Here is a 22,747-nt window from a genome sequence, read left to right as displayed (position 1 = left end):
GTGATTTAAGAGAAGATTTGCTTAATGTTCTCTAACAGACTCTTCCGACTGGGAACTTGAGTGCTTCCTAATGACAGCCTTATTTATTGTAATGTCTCTGCAGCGCAGATCTAGCAGAGCCGGGCAGGAGCACAGCAGGTGTTCAGGCAGCAGGGGCAGCACCCCTCCCCGCAGTGGTACCGCTGGGGCTGGCATTCCTTCACCCAAACAGCCAGACACTGCACTCCTTCGCTGCTCTGAGGGGTCAGCAAGACAGACCACTCTCTCCTTGCCTTAGACAGTGCTGCATCTCTATACGCCTTTTTAAGCAGGACAGGAGAAGCCCTCCCACTTCTCCCTGCTGCAGTACCTGAATGATGGAAAACGGCAGAAGGGCCTGCTCATCTCCAGGCTGGTTAAAAAGCGACTGGCAATCAGGACTCCCAGATGTTCCTCCCTGCCTCCCAGTTTTGGGCTTCCAACTCAAAGGGTGAGCCTGCTTTCCTCCTGGGAAGGGGGTGGTCATCATTTGACATTTGTAAGCTACCTTGAGCTTCTGAGCTGGCTGTTCCTATCCCAAGTCTGAACACAGAGACAACCATCACACAAATGAAGACAGTAGGTCAAGCAAGGGTTTGTCATATTTTAATGACATTGATCTTTGGTGTTTCCCTCGTTAGCACTCACGCTTTCCCTGTCCTTCCTCTACAAGCCTGCTAGGGATGGAGAGTTACAAACGAAAAGGAAAATCACATTTGAGACTAAAAACAAAGTATCAGAGCCTTGATTTCTCCACTAGAAACTACATGTACAAGGTCAAGATTTCACATGCAACACCTTACATCACAGACCCATACCTCACACCCTGGCCTGGAGCTGGAAGACATTCCCTGCCCACTCCCAAGGAGGTGCAGCTCAGTCCTGGCACCACAAAACCACTGGGATGGCTCATACACGTTAATATTGGCACAGCTTAGAACATTCTTGAGTGAACTGCGTTCTGATTAGAGAGTAGGAGCTCTTGCCACTCTACCTGTCCACACAGCAGCTCTGCCTAGGTTCCTGCCAAGTACTAAACTAACTCTCTAAAAAGGAAAGATCTCCACCTGTGAGCAGATCCTGAGCTGTGCAGGTTTTGGCAAAGTCCAGCTCTTCCCAGAAAATACCACAGAGCAGGCAGGACGGGTCTCAGAACACCACGCTCTGGGGGCAGCAATGCTGTGACACAGAGTGGGACTGTGGCCTGCAAGACTCCTCCACTCCAGCAGTGGAGCTGGAGTATCATGCCCAGGTTTGCCTGGTAGGACTGCCCGTCTCCAGAAGGATGCTGCAGCCCCCTTCCCTTTCTCCACTCTACTGATCAGACCCTGGGCATAAAAGGGCAGGAAAGAAGAAAGAACAGAAGCTTTACAAAGGACGACACTGACCGAATTGCAGGGTTATGGCTGAGCTCAGGGGATCCCACAGGGCTTCAAAATCTGCATGATGTGCACCCAGGATGGTTTGCATTCCTGATAACTCTTCAGCAGCGGTAACACTGGAAGTTAAGTATGCTTTCTTCCCCATGGCTTCCCTTGCAGTTCTTATCCCTTCTCACTCACCAAGGACAGAGAAGCCCACTGAACCACCAGACCCTGTCAGAGCCACACATCCCTACTCTTCCAGCTCCTGGCCAGCTGTGAGGTACAGGTCTCTGCTGAGCAGTACAAGGGTAGCACCAACACACAACTCATCTCTACCTGTTCCGTGACTCCCCACTGGTGCTGTCATTACTATAGAAGTTGGTGCTGTCAGGAAGATGGTTATTATTAGTTAGGTCACTGTATTCAATTGGTCCCTCGGTGTCCATGGAGGACTGGGCCTGCTCTGGCAGCTCCAGATCACCAGCGCTTTGTCCTTCACTCCTGCCAGAGGCTGTCCGCGGGCTCAGGCTGTGCTCTGACAGCTGCAGAGACTCTGAAAGGATCCGTCCCTCCAGCTCAGCTGCCAGCTGCTGTGAGGTTGACTGCTGTGATGACGTGCCCTCAGCTCCGGCAGACTCTGCACCAGTCTGAGAGCTGCGGTGGATCCGGTGTCTCACAATGATGTGGTTGCCAAAGCCGCCCATGGACGCCATGGTGGTGCTCTGCTCCCGCTGGACCACGGCAGTCATGCCGCCTTCTGACATCAGCCTTTGGATCCTAGTCAGGGCATTCTCCCCACTGGCCCCATACTCTGGACCTTCACCTGCAAGACAAAGCAGAAGCAAGTTTGGTGCACCAGGCAGACAACAACAGAAAGAGAAAGCACACTGGGCAGATGCATCACACAATGTGCATGTGCTGGGACTGAGGATAGATTTTGTTCCAGATGGAGCCAAACATTTTATTTCTGTAATTTCCAGTCAAGTGCCAGACAAAGGCACTGAACTCTATCAAGAAAATCTTGGCCACTCCCACAGGGATCCCTCACAGACTTGCACGCCCAAGCCTTGGAGAAGCAGCTCTTATCTAACAATACAGGTTGGGAAAAAAGAAGAGTCAAAGAGGCAGTGCGTTTTCTCACAGCTGCAGAGACAGCCCAGCCAGTCCCATAGAAGCAGGAAGGAAAACCTCACTTTGCACTGCAATAAACCAAGCATTTCACCGTGGTGTTAAAGGGTTCTGTGGCCTTTCCTACTTGACCTGTTTGAGGAGACCCCAGGCAGACGACATGATGGCAACCTCCTCAATAACAGGGAGGACATGGGCTGCTGACCACGAGCAGACAGCAGCTTCGGAGCACGGTCTGTGCTTCCACATCACCTACAACTGAGGAAAGATCAAGTACATAGTCCCTGCTCCCCCTGAATGATATCTTTTGAGGAATGCAAAGAACACGTCTTAAGATCCAGAGTCTTCCTTTCATAGTCAGGCCACACTGAGCTCTCAGAGAACCATCAGCAGATGCCTTGATTGCTGAAGATTACTTTTGAAGAACAAAACCTCGCATAGTCCACATAGGAGACCAAATCCCAAAGCAGGAAGGTGCAGCCCAGTTTTGTTTCCCAGCATCCTTCTTTTGCTACAAAACTTACCCAGACTGTTTGAGGAAAACAATCTGTAATCATAAACTGCTAGAACCATTCCACAGTGGGATCCTGATGATTCTTATTAAAGAGATAAATCTCACTCTCAGCTCCATGAAGCTATCACAGTGCTTATTAGAGGAGAGGAGAAAGCCATGAGCCCTCCTGGCACCAAGGAAATGAACACAAATGTCAGCAAGGCTAGATGTAGTCAGGAGTTAAAACACAATAAAAACCAAAATGCCATACTGACTAGGAAGACAAAAGCGCTTGGGGCTGTGGAGTGGAGTTCATGTGTCCAACACGGGAGCTGGGGTGTTCAGTACAGTCTACACCATGCTACTGTAGAGGTTATTTTTTAAAAAAAGATAGTTAAAGCTGTTAACATGTTATGCAGTCAGTCAGCGACAGCATATTCCCTTTCCTCATGGGCTCAGTGGTACTTGCATCATACAACATCAGCTTCCTCCACCACAGGGTACAGCTAATTTCATCTTCAAGCAAGTCTGCTGACATACTGCCCTGCTGCAGAAACACTGTGGACATTTAGGGCAAATTTAACTCTCACGGGTAGAGTAAGTCCCTTTCTGCTAGGAATGTAGTAAGCCTGCTATATCCACTTTGCATACAGCAGTTACATAGATCCTCACAGTTAGACCATCAGTGAGACCAGAGAGACACCAGTGACCTCATGAGAATCTGGAGCAGAACCTTGAGGAGTGAGCAAGAACACCCACTCCTGTGCAGAGCCTGACCCACAATTAGCAGAGAAATCCTGTTCAGGATGTGGCTGATGCATGGACTAGGAACCTGTCTGACCAGCACAAAGACCAACAACAGACAGAAGCAGCCATCATACTGGAAACTTTGGTGTGAAAAAACATGCACACCAGGGGATATCGAAGCATTAATCACGAACAGAGGCAAGTAGAAGGTTTGAAAAGCATGGGTTTGGATTCAGTCATCGCGTCCTTTTGAGGGCACAGTCATAAGCACTTTGTTACGAACCATCTGGCCAGGCCAGAGAGGAAGCTTGAGAAAGCCAAGATGTGCAACCCAGCTCAGAGACGCGCTAGCCAGTCCTCCCTGCACAAGTCCTGAAACAGCAGGTACTGCGCTCTTGACAGATCACTTACAGAAGCATTGGAACAGCAAATTAACTAGGATCCCCAGCCGGTGCTCCTCAGCATTACAAACATGTGCTTCACCAGAGGAGTCCCTGCAGGCAGTGCACACCACAGCACTCCCTGCTCTTCCCTGCGCCTTAATTACCATGTGCCATGGCTGAATTTCCAGCTGCTTCCTCCAAAAACAGGCAAGGGCCTGATGCCACAGCAGAAATCAGCAAGTCATGAGCCTTCAGATTACAAGCACAGAGATACAGCAGTGTTGGAAATTCCAGAAAGACAGCCTGTCAAGGTCCAGAAGTGATCCCCACCATTCAAGCAGCCAACAAGCACTTCTGCTTTGGGATTGTCCTCCCCTTTTCCCCTGTCAGGTTCTGCCAAGGACCTGGGCTGACTGGTTCAGAGCAAAGCTTCCTGCGCCATTTGCCTGGAGCTGAGGTACAACACAGATTCACATACAGCCCGTTTCTACTGCCTGGTGACTCCCACACACATTCTTTCACCAGGCTGCCAATGCAGTCTACGTTAGTGCAAGTGAAATAAGTTAACTTCCATTTGGTGGAGGTTCAGAACGTGCACACAGGCACCCTAAACAAGAGCAATGCCATAAACCGCACACCTTGTGTCACTCTAAGTTTGAACTTGCAGCTGTGCAAACTCCATTCCTTGCTGCATCAGATGAACAGAAGCAGGACAGAGAGAAACCCCATCCTGGTGACACTTTTCTCAGACTCCAAGCGGTTTAGGCATATTCAGAGCACGAACATGAGCTTGTGCAGGAGGAATATGCCAAGTGACAGCACATCTAATTCTCCATACAGAGAAGACAATTGCTCTTCTCTCATTTTATGCTCACAACTACATTCTGATCTCCTAGGCCATGTAAAATCTTTTATCCTAAGCTCACATTCTTCTAAGTCCACCTTCTAGGGTCAAGAAAATAATAAAAAAAACCCCACCCTCACAGAGCACTACAGACAAAATCCAGAAAACTGAGCTAACCACCTCTAGCTACAGAGTGTGAAACACCAGTGAAGGCCTAACACCTGCCAAATTGTCCCACACCTGGGCTGTCCCTGTGTCAGAATCCATCACAGAGCAGGAAACGATCTCGAGGCAGAGTGTTCATCCTTTTCTGGACAGGGACACACAAGTTCTGTACCTGACAGGACAAAGAAGCATCACCCAAGGTTCCCTTGAACAATGCAAGTATTAATGCTGTGTCCACAGTGCTGTCCCTATCAGACCTTTTCTACTCTAACTGAAGTGACCTTTCCAGACATCCAAAACCCCATCTATCCCAAACACAGACACAAAACATTACTCTTGAGAGTAATTATCCCAAAGACCAGGGGCTTTCTGTCATTCTAGCTGACAGGCTCCAACATTTAACGAAATACTCCCTAGCTGATGCATCTGTCTTTAGCAGTCCCCTGGGTGCTTCTCCAGCAAGACAAGAGTTTGGCACAGAAGACTACGAAGGCAAAATATCTGACAAACTTTCAGTGGAGGCGGGCATGACACAGGAGCATTTCCACTCCTAAATGAAGTGGTCTCTGCAGTACCTATGGGGAGTTCAACTTGTATATCTCTGTGCATGGACGGCACACACCTGATAAAGAGCAAAGCTCACAGAAGCAAAGATGAGATCAGGCTCCTGTGTGGCTGTGCACTATACTGACATCCCTCTTTTTTTTCCCCCCTATTTTCAGCTTATCTCTTTCTAAAACCAGCAGTCATTAGTAGCCATGCTTGCAAACAACGCTTCAAAATTAGAACTAAGTGTAAGCACTGCAGAGATGCCCAAGTCTTTGGAGAACATAGAATAATAGCTCTGAGGTGTGAGCTGACCCACTAATTCAGATGCTCAAAGATAAAAATATCAGCATTTTAAAATGAATTCACTCCTTGCATAGGAATAGGAAAGGCAGGGTCACAGCACAGCATAACCAGCTATGAATAATCACATCTTCCCTAGTGCCAGAAGAAATACTACCAGTTACTTTTCTTCCAAACCAAGCTCAGAAGCATGTTCAATGCTTCCTTTCTGAGATAGCTAATCCAAACAATTCCACAGAATGCTGAAAACACACAGCTGCTTTGACTTGTAACAAATTCCTTAGCAAACCTCTCGCTTTGGTGATTTGTATGAGTGAAACTTCTTTTTGCAATGAGAGTTTAAAAGTAGCCCCCATAATTTAATCCCAAGTGAGCCAGGTACTTGCAGCCGCTCACACTGTTAAGGTTTGCGTAGTTCATGCTTCTAGAACCTGATTCTATTTTTTAGGTAGTGCTTTTCAGAGGGTTTTAAAGAGAAATTGAAATTTTCAGTTCTATAGGACATATGATGCACAGTTTACAGATGGATGGGCTGATGAAAGGCCAAGGGATCTACCCATGTTTCTACCTGGAAAATGAGAGGCAGATCTGGAAGCTGACCCCTGGTGTCCTGGTTCCCATTTCCACACTAATCACAGAAAAGTCACACCACATCTGACAACAGCATTGCAAGAACGTGTTCAGCTAATGTAAAACAACAGGTTTCTTTTTAGTATTCATGAGACTTGGCTGGGGACAGGGCATTCCTTCCCGTGCAGCCCCCAACACGTGTTCCTAAGGTCTCAGATTAATTAAGTTACACTACAGGTAGGCTGACTGACTCTGCTCAGAAGAGCTCCTTAGGCATCCCCAGGATACTTTGCTTATACCAGGGAAGTTTCACTTGCATGTGCTGTCTTTTCACTACTAACAGTTTGAGTGGACTGGATTCCACAAACCCAAACCTTCATCTTGGAACCCTCTTTCCTCTCAAAAGTATCCTTTGCAGCCTCTGAGAGTAGTTGGACATGATGGGAACTTGTACCGGCTGGTGAGAAATGCTTCAACCAAACTGGTTAAAAACTGTATAGGGCACAACGGCAGTCAGTATGTTGCTCTCCCAGAGACAGGCAAAGTAGCAGTCCACTGACAGCAAGCCTTCTGACAGCTGTAGTTTCGATAGTTCTGTAGGCCTACATGCACAACGAGCATTGAGCTAGCTGTTTCAATGTTAAGTCCCAAAGACAATGCAGATGATAGGAACTGACATAATTGCCTTTCAGTCATTTCCATCAAGGTGAGGTATTTTTGTTTGGTTGGTTTTGTTTGTTTTTGAGTCCGGAGATTTTTTTCTTTTTAAACAACTGGATTACCCAATAGATGTATTGATATACTGTCAATAGTCGGGACAGCATGGGTGCACAACCAAACAAGCGTCCTGCAGCTCTGCAAAGGTCCCTCAACCTGCAGCACCTTCTGCACAGTTGCCATCCCTGACAGTTCCTGCCACTCGCACCCTAGCTCACAGCTCCAGCAGCCTGAACAAGTGTCAGCTGCAGCCTGACCCACTCTGGACTGGGAATTACAATTTGTTAAGGTTAAAGCTTTGGGCCACTAAATCTCATTAGGAATGTTTGTTGTTTTTTAAGTGAGATTTAATTTGCCAGGTGAATACAGATCCTTCAACCGTCGTGCCTGCCCATCTGCAAGGGAAAACGTAGTGTAACTCCCAACAGATTGTTTCTAATTCAGAGTGCCTCTATGTCACAACTCCATCACTATTTCCACTATGTCTGTCAGCTTAAAAGAAAGCAGGAGACAGCTGAAAACACTGGTCTAGGCATTTATTGGTGTCTCCTAGTTTTCTCTCAATTCTAACTTCCTTCAGTTTATGTGTAGCTTGGGAGCAGAGTTCACAAGGCAGTTATCAGGCGCTGCAAAACAAAAAGATACAGACATGAGAGGGATTCACTTCTAATAAAGTCATCATATACTCAATTCCTCCAAAGGAGGTAGAAAGATAATCAGAACAGCAAAGTCCCCGCAGAGCTTTGCATGAGAAAAGGAAACTATTTATACCCACACAGAGTTTAATTAGATTTCTGATGCAATTCTGCATACTTTTTTCTTTTCTTTTTTTTTGTACAGTAAGCACAAGAAATGCCCTGAGGCAGAATTCCCTTCAGCAGCAGGGCTGACAGGACACTGGACAGAAACCCGCTCTTGGGGGTAGCACTGGTCTTTCTTTTTTTTTCTTGAAGCATTCAGGTTTGGGGGTTTTCGTGTGGTGTTTTTTTTTTTCCCTTGTGATGAGGTGATAACTAAAACACTTGCCTTTATATTACTCAGAATCACATTTGATGTATCCATTCTACTGCTGATAATACTGCTAAGCTTTTACGTAGTGATTTACATCTTCAAAGCCCCACACAAAACACTAATTAATCTCCACAGCCCCTGGTGTACTGTACTATAGGAAGATTTATTCCAATTTGGTAGATGATTAATACTTTGCCCTAGGTCACACATCAAGTTAGTGGTAGCACATTTTTTCCTTCCCTTTCCCCTGTCATGTCCCTGACATCTAGATCCTGCTATTAGGAAATGCTGTTTCCCTTCCAACAGGCAAAGAGTTACGGTAGACAAAGTGGGCAAATTATCCATCAGAAAAGCAGCACAGAATCTAATCTAGCCTGCCTGAACATGCTGGATGAGCATCACAAGAGTCCATGATGCTGGAAAAAGAGCCACCTCAATGTCACAAGCAGAGCAGTAGGGCTCAAGTGTAGTGTGAAGCATGAAGACTCTTGGATGAATGAGACCACTAATGCCACAAGTCCCTGGCTAACCGGCTGAGGTGTTAGGAACAGCAGCTGAAAATTTGTCTTTCTGCTTCATTATAGGTCCTTGTACTATTCCTCTGTCATGGACTGGCATTTTTGATTCTACACGCTCCTCATAGTTAATGTCTTGACAGCTCCCTGTTTTGAGCAGCTCTTGCGCCTTTGCAAAGGAATTTCCACTGAGAATGCAACTGGTACAAGAAATGATCAGCTACAGGGTAAGAGTGCTTGGCCCATCTCCAGTGCCTGCATCTGCACTCAAATAACTCCTTTATTCTAAAGATCCTTATGTAGGAAACAAGACTGTGACAGCCCATTTTGCAGGTGAGGCCACTTGCAAGGGAACGTGTGATAAGCCAGTGTCTGAGCCAGAAATCACACCAGATGTGGAATCTGCCAATCTTCTTCAAAGCAAGAAAGGAAGACAAAGAGAAGTCTCTGTCCTAGGCTTGTTATCTACACTCATTTTCTTCCAAATGCTACATGTTTTGCTCCTTTGTAGACATGCCCCACCCAAGGCACTGGTAAAGGACAACCCTTCCCCACATCATTAATGGTCTAGTTAAAAACCATGATCTAGACCTGAAAAATTGAAAGGTTAATTAGAAAGAATGAGATAACAAAACCTTCATATGACTGCAGAACAGAAGCAGAGAGAAGCAGCACTGGAGAACTCCCCCGGCTGTTACACAGCAAAGACGACCCCTAAGCCTGCAGCATCAGCCATCATGGTCTTGATGCAAGAAGGTCCCACACTGTACCCTGTGCTCAGTCTGCACACCACATCCAGTGGAAGAATCAGTTCCCACAAGTTCAGCTTCTGTCCAGACATCCCACGTTCCAGCCTTATTCACATGGCCTCAACTGTACTAACCTTCCAGAGAGGTTAATCCCAGCTTTGCTGAGGTAAGCAGATGTGAAACCACACAGGTCAGGAATGTGCCACTTAACTTTGAACACAAGAGCAGAGATCAGAGAAGCACAAAGCCTTATCACACATGCTGGATGCTGCACAGTAGAAACTGTGCAATAGTCGCATGCCAAAAAGCATCTTGCAGAATGACACAGCACAAGCAAGCACACAGGCACAAACAGGCATGTCCTGGAATGCTTTCCAAAGCCAAGTGGGTTCATTGTGACCCAACACCCTCAAAACTGCCTCCTTGAACTTCTCTAGCTTTCCTACATATATGCTGTCCAACTTCTTCCTAGCAAGCCTTCAGAGTTGGATTCAAGCACAATGCTATGGCATAGAGATGGAAAACTTGGGCAAAAATCACCACGTTTTCAAAAGATCAGTGGTCTTTTATCAGACAGGAATTGCACATCACTTGTTTCCAGCTCTTTACATGCAGACTGGAAAATACTAGAGGAGTTTTTGAATACCTGAGCTGGATACTCATCACAGCCAATATCTATCAGCCTAAACAGAATACCAGAATATTGCTTTGTGATAAATGAGTTACAGTATTTTCATTTGTATCTAGATGTTGAGCTTCTGAAGCCTGCACAGGTTTTAGATGCCAAAGTTGAAGAACCAAGCTAAGCTCACATAGAGGAAAAAAGAATAATTCTTAGCAGTCTGTAGCCATACTGCTGGTTAGAGTTCAGGGGATTTGTGAGGAATGATGCCGGTACAACTGGTGCTAAAAAGACAAAATGACCAGGAGAAGAGTTCATTTTGCCCTCTGAAAGCCTGTGAAAAAGACAACTCCTCTATTCATCCAGACAGAGATCTGCTCTCGTGATCATCTTGGCCTGGCTACAGGCAAATTAGGCTGGAGAAGTCTATGCTGAAGAGATTCAGGGATGTTCAAAATCATTGACAGGATGTGGAACCTATGTGGAAACTCCTCACTCACCAGGTAAGCTCTGTCAAATAAATAATTGCTTGAGCTCCTACCTTCCCCAGTCCCTGCAGAGGCGGATTCCTGCTCCTGTACCTCCCTCTCTGTCTGAGTCTCGGCATTCTGGAGCTGAGGCGCCAAGGTCTGGGTACCCTGTGAAGTCACAGAGGTGGGGGGGTTTCGGGGTTGCAGGCCTATGGCATTCATCAGGCCCATGTCCCTGTCTGTCCTCCATGTGGCTCTGCTGGTTCTGAAAAGAGAGAAAAACAAATAAGACCAGGAGCATTGGAGGCAATTGTGACCTGTACTTATTTACACACACACAGACACCCCTCTCCAGACTCAGCTGGATGGTCTCTTGAGTTTTAAGCCAATAGAGCCTTATAGTCCACTCACCCTTCCACAGAAGCAGCATGTCTGACAGGCATAGACAGATATCCCCGCAACATCACTAAGCCTGCAGAAAAACTCCTGAGGTCACTGAGTTGAGCAGGCAACACGACACGCAGCACAGCACCACAAGCACACACATAGCCTCCCTCTGCATGCTGGCAGGGTGTTTTTAATGCCCAGAGACGCAGCCTGTATCCCTTCCCTCCTCTGAACCTCCTGGTTTGTCGGCATCACACATGAATGCACTCCAGCAGGCATTTCTGCCTGTTCCGGCTGGACAACACACATTCTCTGTTCTCCAAAGCGAACAACAGGAACTGCCTCAAGGCTCATTAGCTTCTTCTCAGAATCAGCTGAAGTGTACAATGCCACAAGAGCTGAATCTTGACAATGGTTGGATGCTCTTTCCAAAACTGACCTCTGGCTCAAAGTGCTGGGAACGGTAAAGAGATTCTAGGAAGATTGCCTCTTTCACAACCTTTTTTCATAAGGTTTTGAAACCCGCCACACTTTTCTTTCTCTCTCTTTGAGCTATTTCATTCTTGAGCAGTATTGCTGCCTTCAAGCTGCTCCTAAGCCCATTATGCAAGGCTGACACGTGCTGTCAAAAAACCTGAGTAGTGGCAATGTCCACTCACATGGCAAAATAAAGAATCTCTATTGCTTATTTTTCTCCCTCAATCAGACCAAAACCATAGGACAGCAGCGACATTGCCCTGTACGCCAGCTCATAACTTCCTTGGGATCATGGAGCTCCCAATTGAGAAACATGACTGCCAGCACCATCTTGCTGACAACAGCTGGCATAAGAAGTATTCTGCACTGAGACAAGAAGCAAGGGACTGCAGTATCACCCTCACGTTTAGAGTAACTAATGTGTGCATCACCAGACGGACTGCACGAAGCAGCCAACAGGGCTGTCAAGGGATTTTGGCTTATTTTTACAGTTTATTGCTGAGAAACAATTGTCCCATGACCAGAAACAAAAGGGATGAAAACCAGTCACTAGGACTGTCCACTGGATTTTGCACCTATCTCTGTGAAAACCCCTGTTCTTCAGTTACCCTCCAAAGGTCATTTACTTTGCACGGTGTTTCTGATGCGTCAAGCCCCACATGCTCCTCCTGCAGCTTGCCTGCGGATGTTATTGAGGCCACAGATGACACATGTACTTCACTATCACCGGCAGCACTTCTGTGCACTGAATGTCACCTGCTGGAAGGAGGACAGGTGGGCCAACTAGGCAGTCTCAGAGGTAGAAAAAATAGCATGATTAAGGCTACCAGTGGTAAGGGAACAAAGAAGAAGTAGTGCTGTCAGATGTTACAAAAGCAGTAGAAAGGGTCAGGTCTCTTTAACCTGCACCCAGGAGACTTACCCAGGCCGCTCAGTGCTCCTGCTGCTGGAATGCACAGTGAAGATGTTCTCATTCAGCTGGTCCCAGTGGTACTCAACTCCAGAGTTTAAGGCCCTTGAAACACCAAAGAAGGGAAAAATATGAACATGACAGCACCATTCCAACCAGTGCACATTATGTCCCCACAACACGAAGGACAGTGTTGATTTCTACCCTACAGAAACTGCAGATCTAGCTCAGTTCACATTTCATTAAAAGGGCTCATCAACATAAACAGCCTTGCAAACCTGGAGCACTGTATTATCCAGATTGCTCTGGAATATTCCATTCATTTAAATTCGATATTAGCACTGAGGCACAACAACAGGAGCAGAGAGATTTTCAGGAAATGAAGACATACAACTGTGTGTATAAAATCAGGTTACCCTAACTCCAAGTGACTAAACAAAGAATTGGAATGGGAAGGCCAATTCTCTCTGTGGTGCCTGCCAGCATTTCCTGCACTAGGTAATGCTAAGTAAAACACTGCTTTTATTTGACATTTAGTTTCTTCACAAATGGTTCTCATTCTACCTATAAATAAATAAACCTCTATACAGCCCTCTCACTGACAGTTACTGTGGAGTAAGGGCAGATGTAGAGGATATTTTAATAAGTTTCCACAAAAGAGTTTGTACTGAGTCAACTATGTGTGTGCCCAAAAAGACCAAAACCTGAATTTTACAGCTAATGCTACTAAGTTTGACAGAGCAGCCAATGCTCTGGCAACCTTTCACAGGGCATTTCCCAGAAAGATACACGGAGCCAGGGCTGGCTGATCATTTCACAGGAACAGGCAAGGTTAACAGTGTATGGTTAATCATCACATCATTGCTGAAGACTGCAGACAATCACAGAAACTAAACCACCATGCTGTAAGGGTGTCTCCCACTATTTCTAAGGTCCGACAGCTCTTAGATTGGAAGAGGATAAGAGCGAATCCAGTTCACCCTGTGCCATACAGAAATGTCAGAGGACAGGCACATACTCTGCAGTCCAAGGGAGTATGGAGATCTCCCACCTGCTCCCGTGTCTCACCTCCAGAGGCACTCCAGGCTGCTTTACCATGGAAGAGACTTGCTGTACAATGTTTTGCCAGGCAATGCTGACATACCAGCTCCCTGTCAGCTGGTCTGGGGGTTTTTGAGGAGTTCTGTGTATCACCACATGGCTGCTGGACTGCAGATTTGCCCTGATGGTGTTGGGTGAAGAGTTAACAGTGCTGCACAGTGGTCACCACAAGGCAAGGGAAAACAACAACAACAACAACAGGTCCTGTGCAGACAGAAGGGAACTGCATCTGAAGAGCTGGACTTGCATCACAGCGCACATGCTGTCTCAGAGCATGAATTAAGGGTAGTCCCACAATCTGAAGGAAGGATTCAGGGCAAGTAGTTGGCAGCTGGTTATGGCTCTGGCACAAACGGTGTTTTTTGTATATGTAAAAGCTGCTGTGTCTGTAATGAGATGCCTCAGCAGAACTGGCAAGAACCTCAGCTTGTAGGAAGCTGCAGATCAGATGTGCTACAATGGGAAACCTGGGCGGGGGGGGCCTGGGGCTGGGCTGCTGAGGGACAGACCCCAGGTCAGGACCAAGTGTGAAAACTGGAGAAAATTAGGTCAGCAAAACCATATACAGAGTCTACAGGAAATAATCAGCCATCACTTTTTTTTTTTTCCTTTTTTTTTTTTTTTTTTGTGCTGAGCTAGCCCTGCACTGCATTATATCCCATGAAAACAGCTGTCAGGGAGATGCTGAATTACAAAGGCTTCAGAGTTTATTGACAGATGGTAACCTGTCACTAAAACCATGCCAGTTCTTCTGGCTGCTCCATCCCCCTGCATAATATATTGACACCTAGCTGCCACACTCTGCTGTCTGTAGAGCAGCAGCCTCCCTAGGCAAGCGAGACTTTCTGACCTGTCAGGCAAAATTTCCAGAAAAAGTCTAGTTTGCTTGGTATCTGCAATTACTATCAAACAGAACTAAAATGACCCACACTCTTTTCCTCCTCCACACTTCTTCACTACTGTGCAGCCAGGTTGTTGGACAGGAAAGTCCATTCTAACTCCACGCTGTCAATCTGCGTCTTTCCCTGGATAGCAAAATGAATGGCCATTCCATTTAATACATGACTTTGCACATTGGTTTTAAGGGCTACCATTCATCAACTGAGTTCCACTGTCAGGGTCCTATTAGCTACTCATTTACTGCCAGAGAACTGAGAACTTTGCTTTCCTTTCCCAGGAGGACCTGTAGCACCTGGTGCCAATTCTGCCATTGCTGACTCTGGGAACACTGATGAACAGGCTTAAGCCATGGTCACTAGACTTGGCGATGGGAGTTCAACATCCTCAGCACCACTTTGACCTGGCTTTTTAGTCTGGACTGAGTGTGTGTCCCTGCAGGGCCAAACAAGTGGCTCAGAATAAAGAGCTGGCACTTCCTTCTGCAGCAGCAAGCATCCTCACTGCTACCTTTCAGCAGACTCTTCCCTTGGCCAAGTAATCAACTTACTCCCTCCCAACTCCACCTCTTACAAAAGGCTTGAAGTGATAAAGCCCCCAGCATGATCTTTGTTCTCTTTTGCATGCATCTGCATTTCTCTGACCTGGAACCCACATCTGCCTCTCCACAGCCCTAAGAGCAATATCTAGCTTGCTCACCATTAGGCCTTCCAGCCTCAGGATGATTGAAGGTACAGAAGAGATGTTTCAGATTGCATCAAGGTGCAGTGAGGAAAGCAAATATCTGAACCTAACAGAGTGACCTGGTTGGGCACTATCTTTTATATGAAGACCAACACTTCCCTTCTTAATAAGCAAAAATTTCATCAAATAAATGCTGTTTTGTATGGGTCAAGACCATAGAAACCTGATCACATAATTGCGCCTTACACCAGGTTAAGTACACAACAAGATGTGTGCGACAATCACAATTACCTTGGTTTAAATCAGACTTTCAATTAAGCTTAAAGATTTGCACTGGTTTAACCACATCTATTTAAAATGATGCAATCTCCCTTTTCAGAAAGCCTAATGGTTTTTAAATTCCCATTGCAAAATATTGCTTGGATTTTGTATGTTTGAAAGCCTTCCACAGCATGTTTCCCAGGAGACTTGCAAATCAAGGCCTGACTATTCACAGAAGCAGAGCTTACACTGGAGAAATGAATACTTTTCAGGTAATGTAAGCATTTAACTTTTGCTCCATCAAACTCTAGACATGGAAATGCTGGAAGCACTTTACATTTTCCAAGGCATAAGGTAGAAGCTCTGTGTAGCATGGAGCATGTTGCCACTCAGATGTGGACGCAGTAAGGAGGACATTTGTTGCCCACGGCTTCGGGGTGAAAAATTGCGATTCTCCACACTGCGTCAGTCATGGACAGTGAAGTCCACTTAGTCAAGTTCTTATTTTCTTCCTTTTTATGGCTGTCACTAAGCTGTCTAAGCCCTCCCTGGAAATTTCCATTAGCTTTCTTAAATGCAGAGCTGCTCACAGCCTGGCTTTCCCAGCAGGGATCGGTTCCGAGATGGACTTTTCCTTCGTGCTTGTGTCCAGCTCACATTATTAACAAGCTTGGAGAGGATGAAGGGCACAAGACTTGCCTGCTTTGCTAAAAGTCAAATAAGGATTCAAAGTGGAGCCTGTTAGGTACCAAGAGCCAACAACTTCGGCAGCACAGCCTCTCCCTCCGCACAGAGGTATTTTTTACCTACACAGCTCAGGTATGTAACCCTGACAAAGCTAGGACCAAGCTCTAGGAATTAATGACAAAGTTATTCATACATGACAAGAAAACTGAAATACACTTTACTGCACTGGCTTAACTAGTATTTGTGAAGTAAACCAACACAGGACAGGTCAGAACTGACTCAGACATCTGGGTAACCCCCCAGCTGGCATATCCAAAATTGAGAGCTGAGGCAGAATAGTGATTAGAACAAAAGTTCCTTAAATCTACCATAACAATACAGTTCAGCAGCAAAATTAAAAAAACAATTTGCAAATAGAATATGCATGTCTGGGACGGCATAAATAACAGTGACTGTCTTTTCACTTAAACCATCCCCAATACTGACAAAGGTAGTAGCAATGGGCAAATGCACTGCTCTCCTTAATCCTGCCACATGGAAAGGACCACCAACACTAGCACACTTGTCTGCTCCAGCACTGAATTAAATTTTGATTCAGACACTGCTGCCTGTAATCCCATCTAAAAATATCAGCACCACCCCATTACGGGCATGGAGACTGTGGCAAGCCCAACATGGAGAAGACTAGCTGCAGAGTGGTACCATGCAGCGCGTGGCTAGGTGACCATCTGATTTTCATGCTGTCAAGGTTTGCTTTCTCCACAAAAGAAATTACCCTTTAAAGCTGATTTCTCAAATATACCATCCATTCAAGGTCACTAAGAGCAAGCATACAAAACCATGTTAGTTTACAAAGGATTTGAATTCCCCAAAATGTGCTTTCCTCCCTTTGTTAAAACTTATCATTCTTAAACCATCTAAACTGTACCAACAAAATACACAGTGAGCTACAGGGAACAAGGTGACACTAAGCAGGTGACACTATGCTAAGGAAGAGGAATCCACTGTCCTGGTTTGAGAAGGAAGAAGCAGCACATGGTATCTCATGCAATGCAATGTTTGGCTGGATTCCAGATGCATCCTTGTCGGCAGCTCATTATCTCTTCTGCCGGTGTGTGATGATCAGCACAGCAAGCCCATCCCTGGCTCCCATGATTAGCTAGGCAACAGTACTGTCAGTACAAGGCAAAGTTTGGCACTCCCGGCAGCTGCCTGGAGAGGAAAACAATCATTTCTAACACCCTGCTTCACAAATATTTAGCTTACTGTGCAGGCAATGAACCACGTGCAGAGACAAATTCAAGTGAAAATTGGCTGCAGTGCAAAGCGTATGGAACCAGCAAACAGGATTCCTGGAGTAGCTCTGCTGGGCAGTGATTCCCTTGACCAAGGAAGAGGTGGCTGCTCCACTGGCACCAGCCTATTTCAGAGCACACCCTTGGAGAACAGCCCAGGTATGACAAGCCGGGGAAGAGCATGAGACCGAGTACAGTAATTCCTAACAAGATAAGTCATACAGAACACAAGATCTGCAGTTTACAATTAACAACCACGCAGACATTTAAGTGACGTACTAAATTATCCTACTCATCACATTCAGAGGTACAATGGAAAGGTTACCCCTTTCCTCCAACTAGCAGCAGGTGCATTTTTACTGCCCATACCAATACAGTCCACTAATTTTCCAGAATCTTGCAAAAGCTTCTCCTGCCTGAAACCAGCATCCATGCAGAAACATATCCTGACACCTACTCAAATGGCCAAAGGTGCCACAGAAGTAGGACAGCGGGCAGCTTGGTGCAGCTGGTGGCCCTGTGCCTGCTTCAAGGAGGATGCCAACTCAACTCGGAGGACTATGCAAGATGACTGGCTCCATTTATTCAATTGTGCAGTTCTGCTGGCTAGGTTAAATAACACAATGTTTGAAGAGGTTCTATTCAAACTCACATGATCTAAATGAAGCCAACCTTATAAATTTGGAGGCACCAATAGCTACTAACACTTCTGTCTCAACAGCTTGAACATGCACAAGATTGTTCTGCGCACCACTGGGCAACTAAAGCTGGATACAGTCCAGGCTGTCACAGACAGTGGGTAAGATTGAGATGGAAGGTAGAGCTCTCACAGTCTTCTTCCCTGGGCAAAAATGTGACATGGCAGCTAATGAGGAGAGTCATCAGTCAGCTAAGCTGTTAGATACCTCAAAGACAGAGATAGAGAAGACAGATTAACACAGTAGGAAGAACCCAAACAGAATTGTTCCTTCTGATCCAGAGGGTCACTACAGCTAAAACCCAAGCGACTTCCAGGAGTCAGCACTGGTGACCTGCCTGTCAACCAGTTTGCACATAGCACATGAGCAGACTCATGACATCGAGGACACACCAACAGAAAGCTTAAGAGGAGTTTGTCTCGTGTTCTAAGCATGAAAGTCTTAAATTAAGAATCAGTCTTCCAACACACTCAATGGGAGCGATAAATGGAAATTAAGCACCAAGACAATGACAGAGCAGAAGGAAAGAGTTCTGTATGAAAGTGTGGATGTTCAGTTATCTTGGGAATCAAGCACAAATATTGAGGTTGAGAGCGCTGCCCTTAGGTGACATGAAGCTACGCAGCAAAACCTGTGTCGAGAACAAGGACAAGAAAAGTCCCTTGCAGACAGCTTTTGTGCCGACATCATTTCTCTCACAGAAACGCCACAACATTTTTTAAAAGCAGCTTTTCCCAGAGCTTTTTTACACCACTCTTAGCATGATATAGGGAGCTGTAACTTGTGCCTGAGAGAACAACGGCAAACTTCTTACTCCTGAACACAACTCCTGAAGATGTAACCAGACATCAGCTACTTTGACATTTAGAATAGATTTAACCCAATTTGGAAGGGGAATGCAAAACATTCGAAATAACGCACTACTGTAAGCAGATGAACAAAACACTCACGCAAGGAAGAACCAGAATTAAGATTTGCTCCTACAACACTGGTAAATTTTTTTGTGTATCGCACGGTGCACTACACAGTATTTTTTGCACTACTGAAAAACACCCCACATATTTATGTGCGTAATAACATACCACCCAGGCCAAATAGTCTGGAACAAGCAAGGCAGAAATAGACCAAATAAGAATTTCTTGAATTTTCACTGATTTTCTTCTCACTCAAAATCTTGCTAGTATTCCATGGTATCCTTCACCTATCTGGCTCCAGCCACACCAAGTGGAAGGTAAATAACAGATTCGAGAATGCAGAGCTTTAAATTCCTTAAATAAGAACAATTTAGCCTGCTATTACCTTAAACCAAGCTCTAAAGATGGATAACTCACGTAAAGTCCTCTAAAAACCTAAAGGCTTGTTAATTGCTTAAAGTGATTACAGACAGACTATACTCCAAATAAGCTTTGAACCCTCAGAATATCTTAAGCTGTTTATGATCTATCAGCTCTTACAGTGGCTTAGACAACTGAGGATGTTAGGAGTTCTTTGGGGGAGCGCAAATTGCTTAAGCCTTCTAAGGCCTTAAACATCCTAAACTGCTACAAGTCTGGAGAGCCAAAGTCACTCCAGTGGTCTTTGAACTTTCACTAGTGCTGTAGCAGAAACTAACATTTCTGTTGATTCAAAGGCAACTTTGAAGTAGGCTTGTTTTGTAGATCTTAAACTAACCAGGAAAATGCATTCAGAATGGGAGAAATCAGCTTCAAAATAAACATTTGAAACTAGCAAGCATAGCAAATGTTTGGTTTTTTGTTGTTGTTGCCTTTTTTTTTTTTTTTTTAAATGTAACATTGTGATGTGCACACACAAAGCTCTCAGGCTCCAAAATGGAGATCTTGGCTTGGTCTAATCTCAATGAGATCCACAGAGCAAGTCAAGTTCTGTATTTTTAGTCTTCAGCAGCCATGAAATTAGCCAACTAAAAAGTGTTCTGTTTAGCACACAGGGAAAATCCATTCGGGAGAAAAAAAAATAAAAATAAAAAACCCAAAATTCAAAATTATTACTCCGATTACAGTTTGTAGACATTGAGTTGAGAGCATTTACATATTTACAGAACCAGATAGCTCAAGGACCTAAAAAAGGGAAAGTAAACAAAGAAAAAGTTGGCAGTTTTATTTGCTTGCTGGATTCACTACACTCCTGCCGGGAAAACTTAGACATAAGGGACAACAAATAAAACTCCACAAATAAACTGGATCAAAGACCAGAAAATTAAATATGATGTTACTGGAAAGCTAAGGGAATAAACAATCAAACCAGGAAGGTCTAGTACAGACCTGCGGAGAAAAGAAAGGTTATAAGAAAGCAGGATGGACTGGTGCTGCCAAAGAGGAAAAAGACATTCTAAAAATAAACATAGGGAAAATGGCACCAGAATGAAAAAAAAGTCTGTTCATCAGTGATGCTAAGCACAACAATCGATAATGACTCAAAGTGGCTGAGATACTTTGTTTTTCTCTCTGAAGTCTCCACTTAAAAATATCCAATGGTACTTACACAATCAGGGAGTAAGAAAAGTAGCCAGACATAGCAGCTAGTGGCAATCATTAAGAAAATTAAAAGAAAAAAAAAAAAAGTTAACGTTTTTTAGCTATTCACACCTGATTTTTAACATGTTAAAAAAACTGAAGTGACAAAAGGCCAAAAAAGCCAACTTAGCAGCATTCTTCAAAAAGAAAGTCAAACTTAAATTGCCAATTACTCTATCCTAAATGTAACTTTTATCCTTAAAGACAGTAATATAACAAAGAGAAAAAAAGAAGATATATGAAAACAATGAAAGAGTGAGCCACACGCAGTAGGCAGTAAGTCAAATAATTGCTTGCATGAAATTTAATTGCTTTTGTAGATAGAACTAGAAAAAGTAAAGGAAGACAAAGCAGCAGGTGTGATCTGAATAAATATAAGTGAAGTATTTGTTAACTGTTCTTAAGAGTATGTGGTCATGCTCCTAGAAAGACTGCTACCCAACCTGAGAACCAGTAAGGATCTGCAGTCCTGTGACATGGTACACAAACGTAAGCAGCAGGTTAAGTTTAACACTGAGGTCTGTAACAAGTTCTCTTAGCCATGCTGGAAAATAAATGCCACTAACTAGTCGGTGCTTCAGCCCGTCTTGAAGCACTGAGTGAGGGAAATGAACCTGCTAATAACTGAAGACTTAAAACAGGTCTCAAAATTTATCTCTAGGATTCACAGGTATATTAAGTTGAATTTTGTGAGGGCATCTTCCACCTTATGCCATAATTCATCCTGGATATCAAATTCACATACAGAAACAGAAATTAAACAAAAACCGGTATCAAAATGGAGATACTGTTCCAAAGCCTCCATTTTACCACTCTACTTCTTTTGCATCTGCAACGAATGAGCCTCTTGGCACTCAGGAGACCTAAGGCTTCTCTGCACAATTTGGAAAGAATTCATTTCTGTTTTTTCCTAAATGCATGAATAACAGAATCCAAATATAAGCTTTCAGGGATGCATCTGTAGTGCAAAACTGACCATCTTCCCCCTTTTCAGTCCTTTTATAAATCAAAATAATATTTTCCCCTCATTTAGAAAATTCAGTGTATCTTGTGGTCAACATGCAGCAAAAGCCCAGGACACGCATTCGCTTACTTGGCCGTGGTCAAGGCCCGCTGCGCAGATGCCGCCTTTCAGAGGCCATCTGCAGGGAGGACTCAGACACAACCCCCAGTTAGCACTTGTGACAACACTCGCTGTGCAGGGTTCTGATCATCCCTTGGTTAGGCATGAAGGAAAACAGCTCCTCCTTCTGTCTCTTTGTTTACTTCATCCTTCAGAAGCTGTTCTTAAAAGGCAACCCATGCACCAAGGCTGATGCTGCTTGGGGCACCACTGCTGAAGGCTTAAGCGTCTGAGGGACGGAGCCAGCAGAGACGTGAGGGGCCAGGTAGCTGGACAGATGACCATCTCTCTACCAACACTAATAACTAGCTGCAGACATAATTGTTCCCATTACTATGAGAGGATACACAATTCTCAGGGGAAAAAAAACAAACAACAACCAAAAACCCTGGGTTGGCATGAACAGACAATTGACATGGTCCTCTGTAAAGCATAGGAATTTTTTGTGAAGAGAATTTTCCCAGAAAAATTTCACATCACAGTCAGATCTCCCCACAAAGAATTAAAATATGCACACTGCATAGCACTGAATCAATTTGAGACTCTCCACACCTACTTCCCAATGACAGAATTCCAAGGGATGCTGCCTCTGAACCAGATAAATCTTCTGGCAGTATTTTAATTCCATTACCAGAAGCTCTGTCTGCTGAAGAAATCCTTCCTCTCTCATGGATGCCAGTATTACACAGCCAGCCCTAGACAAGATGCTTTGAGTCCTTGGTTTTGAAACAGTCTTCTCAGAACACTGAGGTTTTTGGGTTAGCATTTTCAAAAGCACATGAGTACTGAGCCCTTCCAGAACCTGCTCCTGAGCATGGGGAAGAGGGGGTGGGAACTCAAGATGAAACAACAAAGAACTGATATTTGGGCCCCCTGCCTTCCTCCCATGGTAGTCCTCCACAAAAGAAACCAGCAAAGGGCAATAACCAGCATGTGGTCTGCTTCTCCTCACCTTCGGTCTCACCTGTTCATGTTCTACAAGACAACTAACATTTGAGAAGCCCCACCAGGGGTGTTTCTGAATGAGAAAGTCCTTGCTAGGATGTGA

At 44.9% G+C, this 22,747-nt stretch overlaps 1 protein-coding gene across 6 annotated transcripts in view; it reads right to left on the bottom strand.

The window, feature by feature from the left end:
* Positions 1 to 608: 608 nt before the first annotated feature.
* The window catches only part of AMBRA1 (autophagy and beclin 1 regulator 1), a 133,222-nt gene continuing 111,083 nt past the window's right edge, over positions 609 to 22,747 (bottom strand). For all 6 annotated transcript variants that reach the window (XM_065838475.2, XM_065838474.2, XM_071809150.1 and 3 more), the window contains 3 exons: positions 12,432 to 12,524; positions 10,717 to 10,910; positions 609 to 2,205 (listed from right to left, as the gene is read on the bottom strand). In XM_065838475.2, the coding sequence (XP_065694547.1) occupies positions 1,715 to 2,205; positions 10,717 to 10,910; positions 12,432 to 12,524 (778 nt within the window). In that variant the 3' untranslated portion in view covers positions 609 to 1,714. The remainder of the gene's footprint in view (positions 2,206 to 10,716; positions 10,911 to 12,431; positions 12,525 to 22,747) is intronic.

This window comes from Patagioenas fasciata, chromosome 5 (genome assembly GCF_037038585.1).
Source record: "Patagioenas fasciata isolate bPatFas1 chromosome 5, bPatFas1.hap1, whole genome shotgun sequence".
In the NCBI taxonomy this organism is placed as follows: domain Eukaryota; kingdom Metazoa; phylum Chordata; class Aves; order Columbiformes; family Columbidae; genus Patagioenas; species Patagioenas fasciata.
This window is presented reverse-complemented; position numbering and strand designations above follow the sequence as displayed.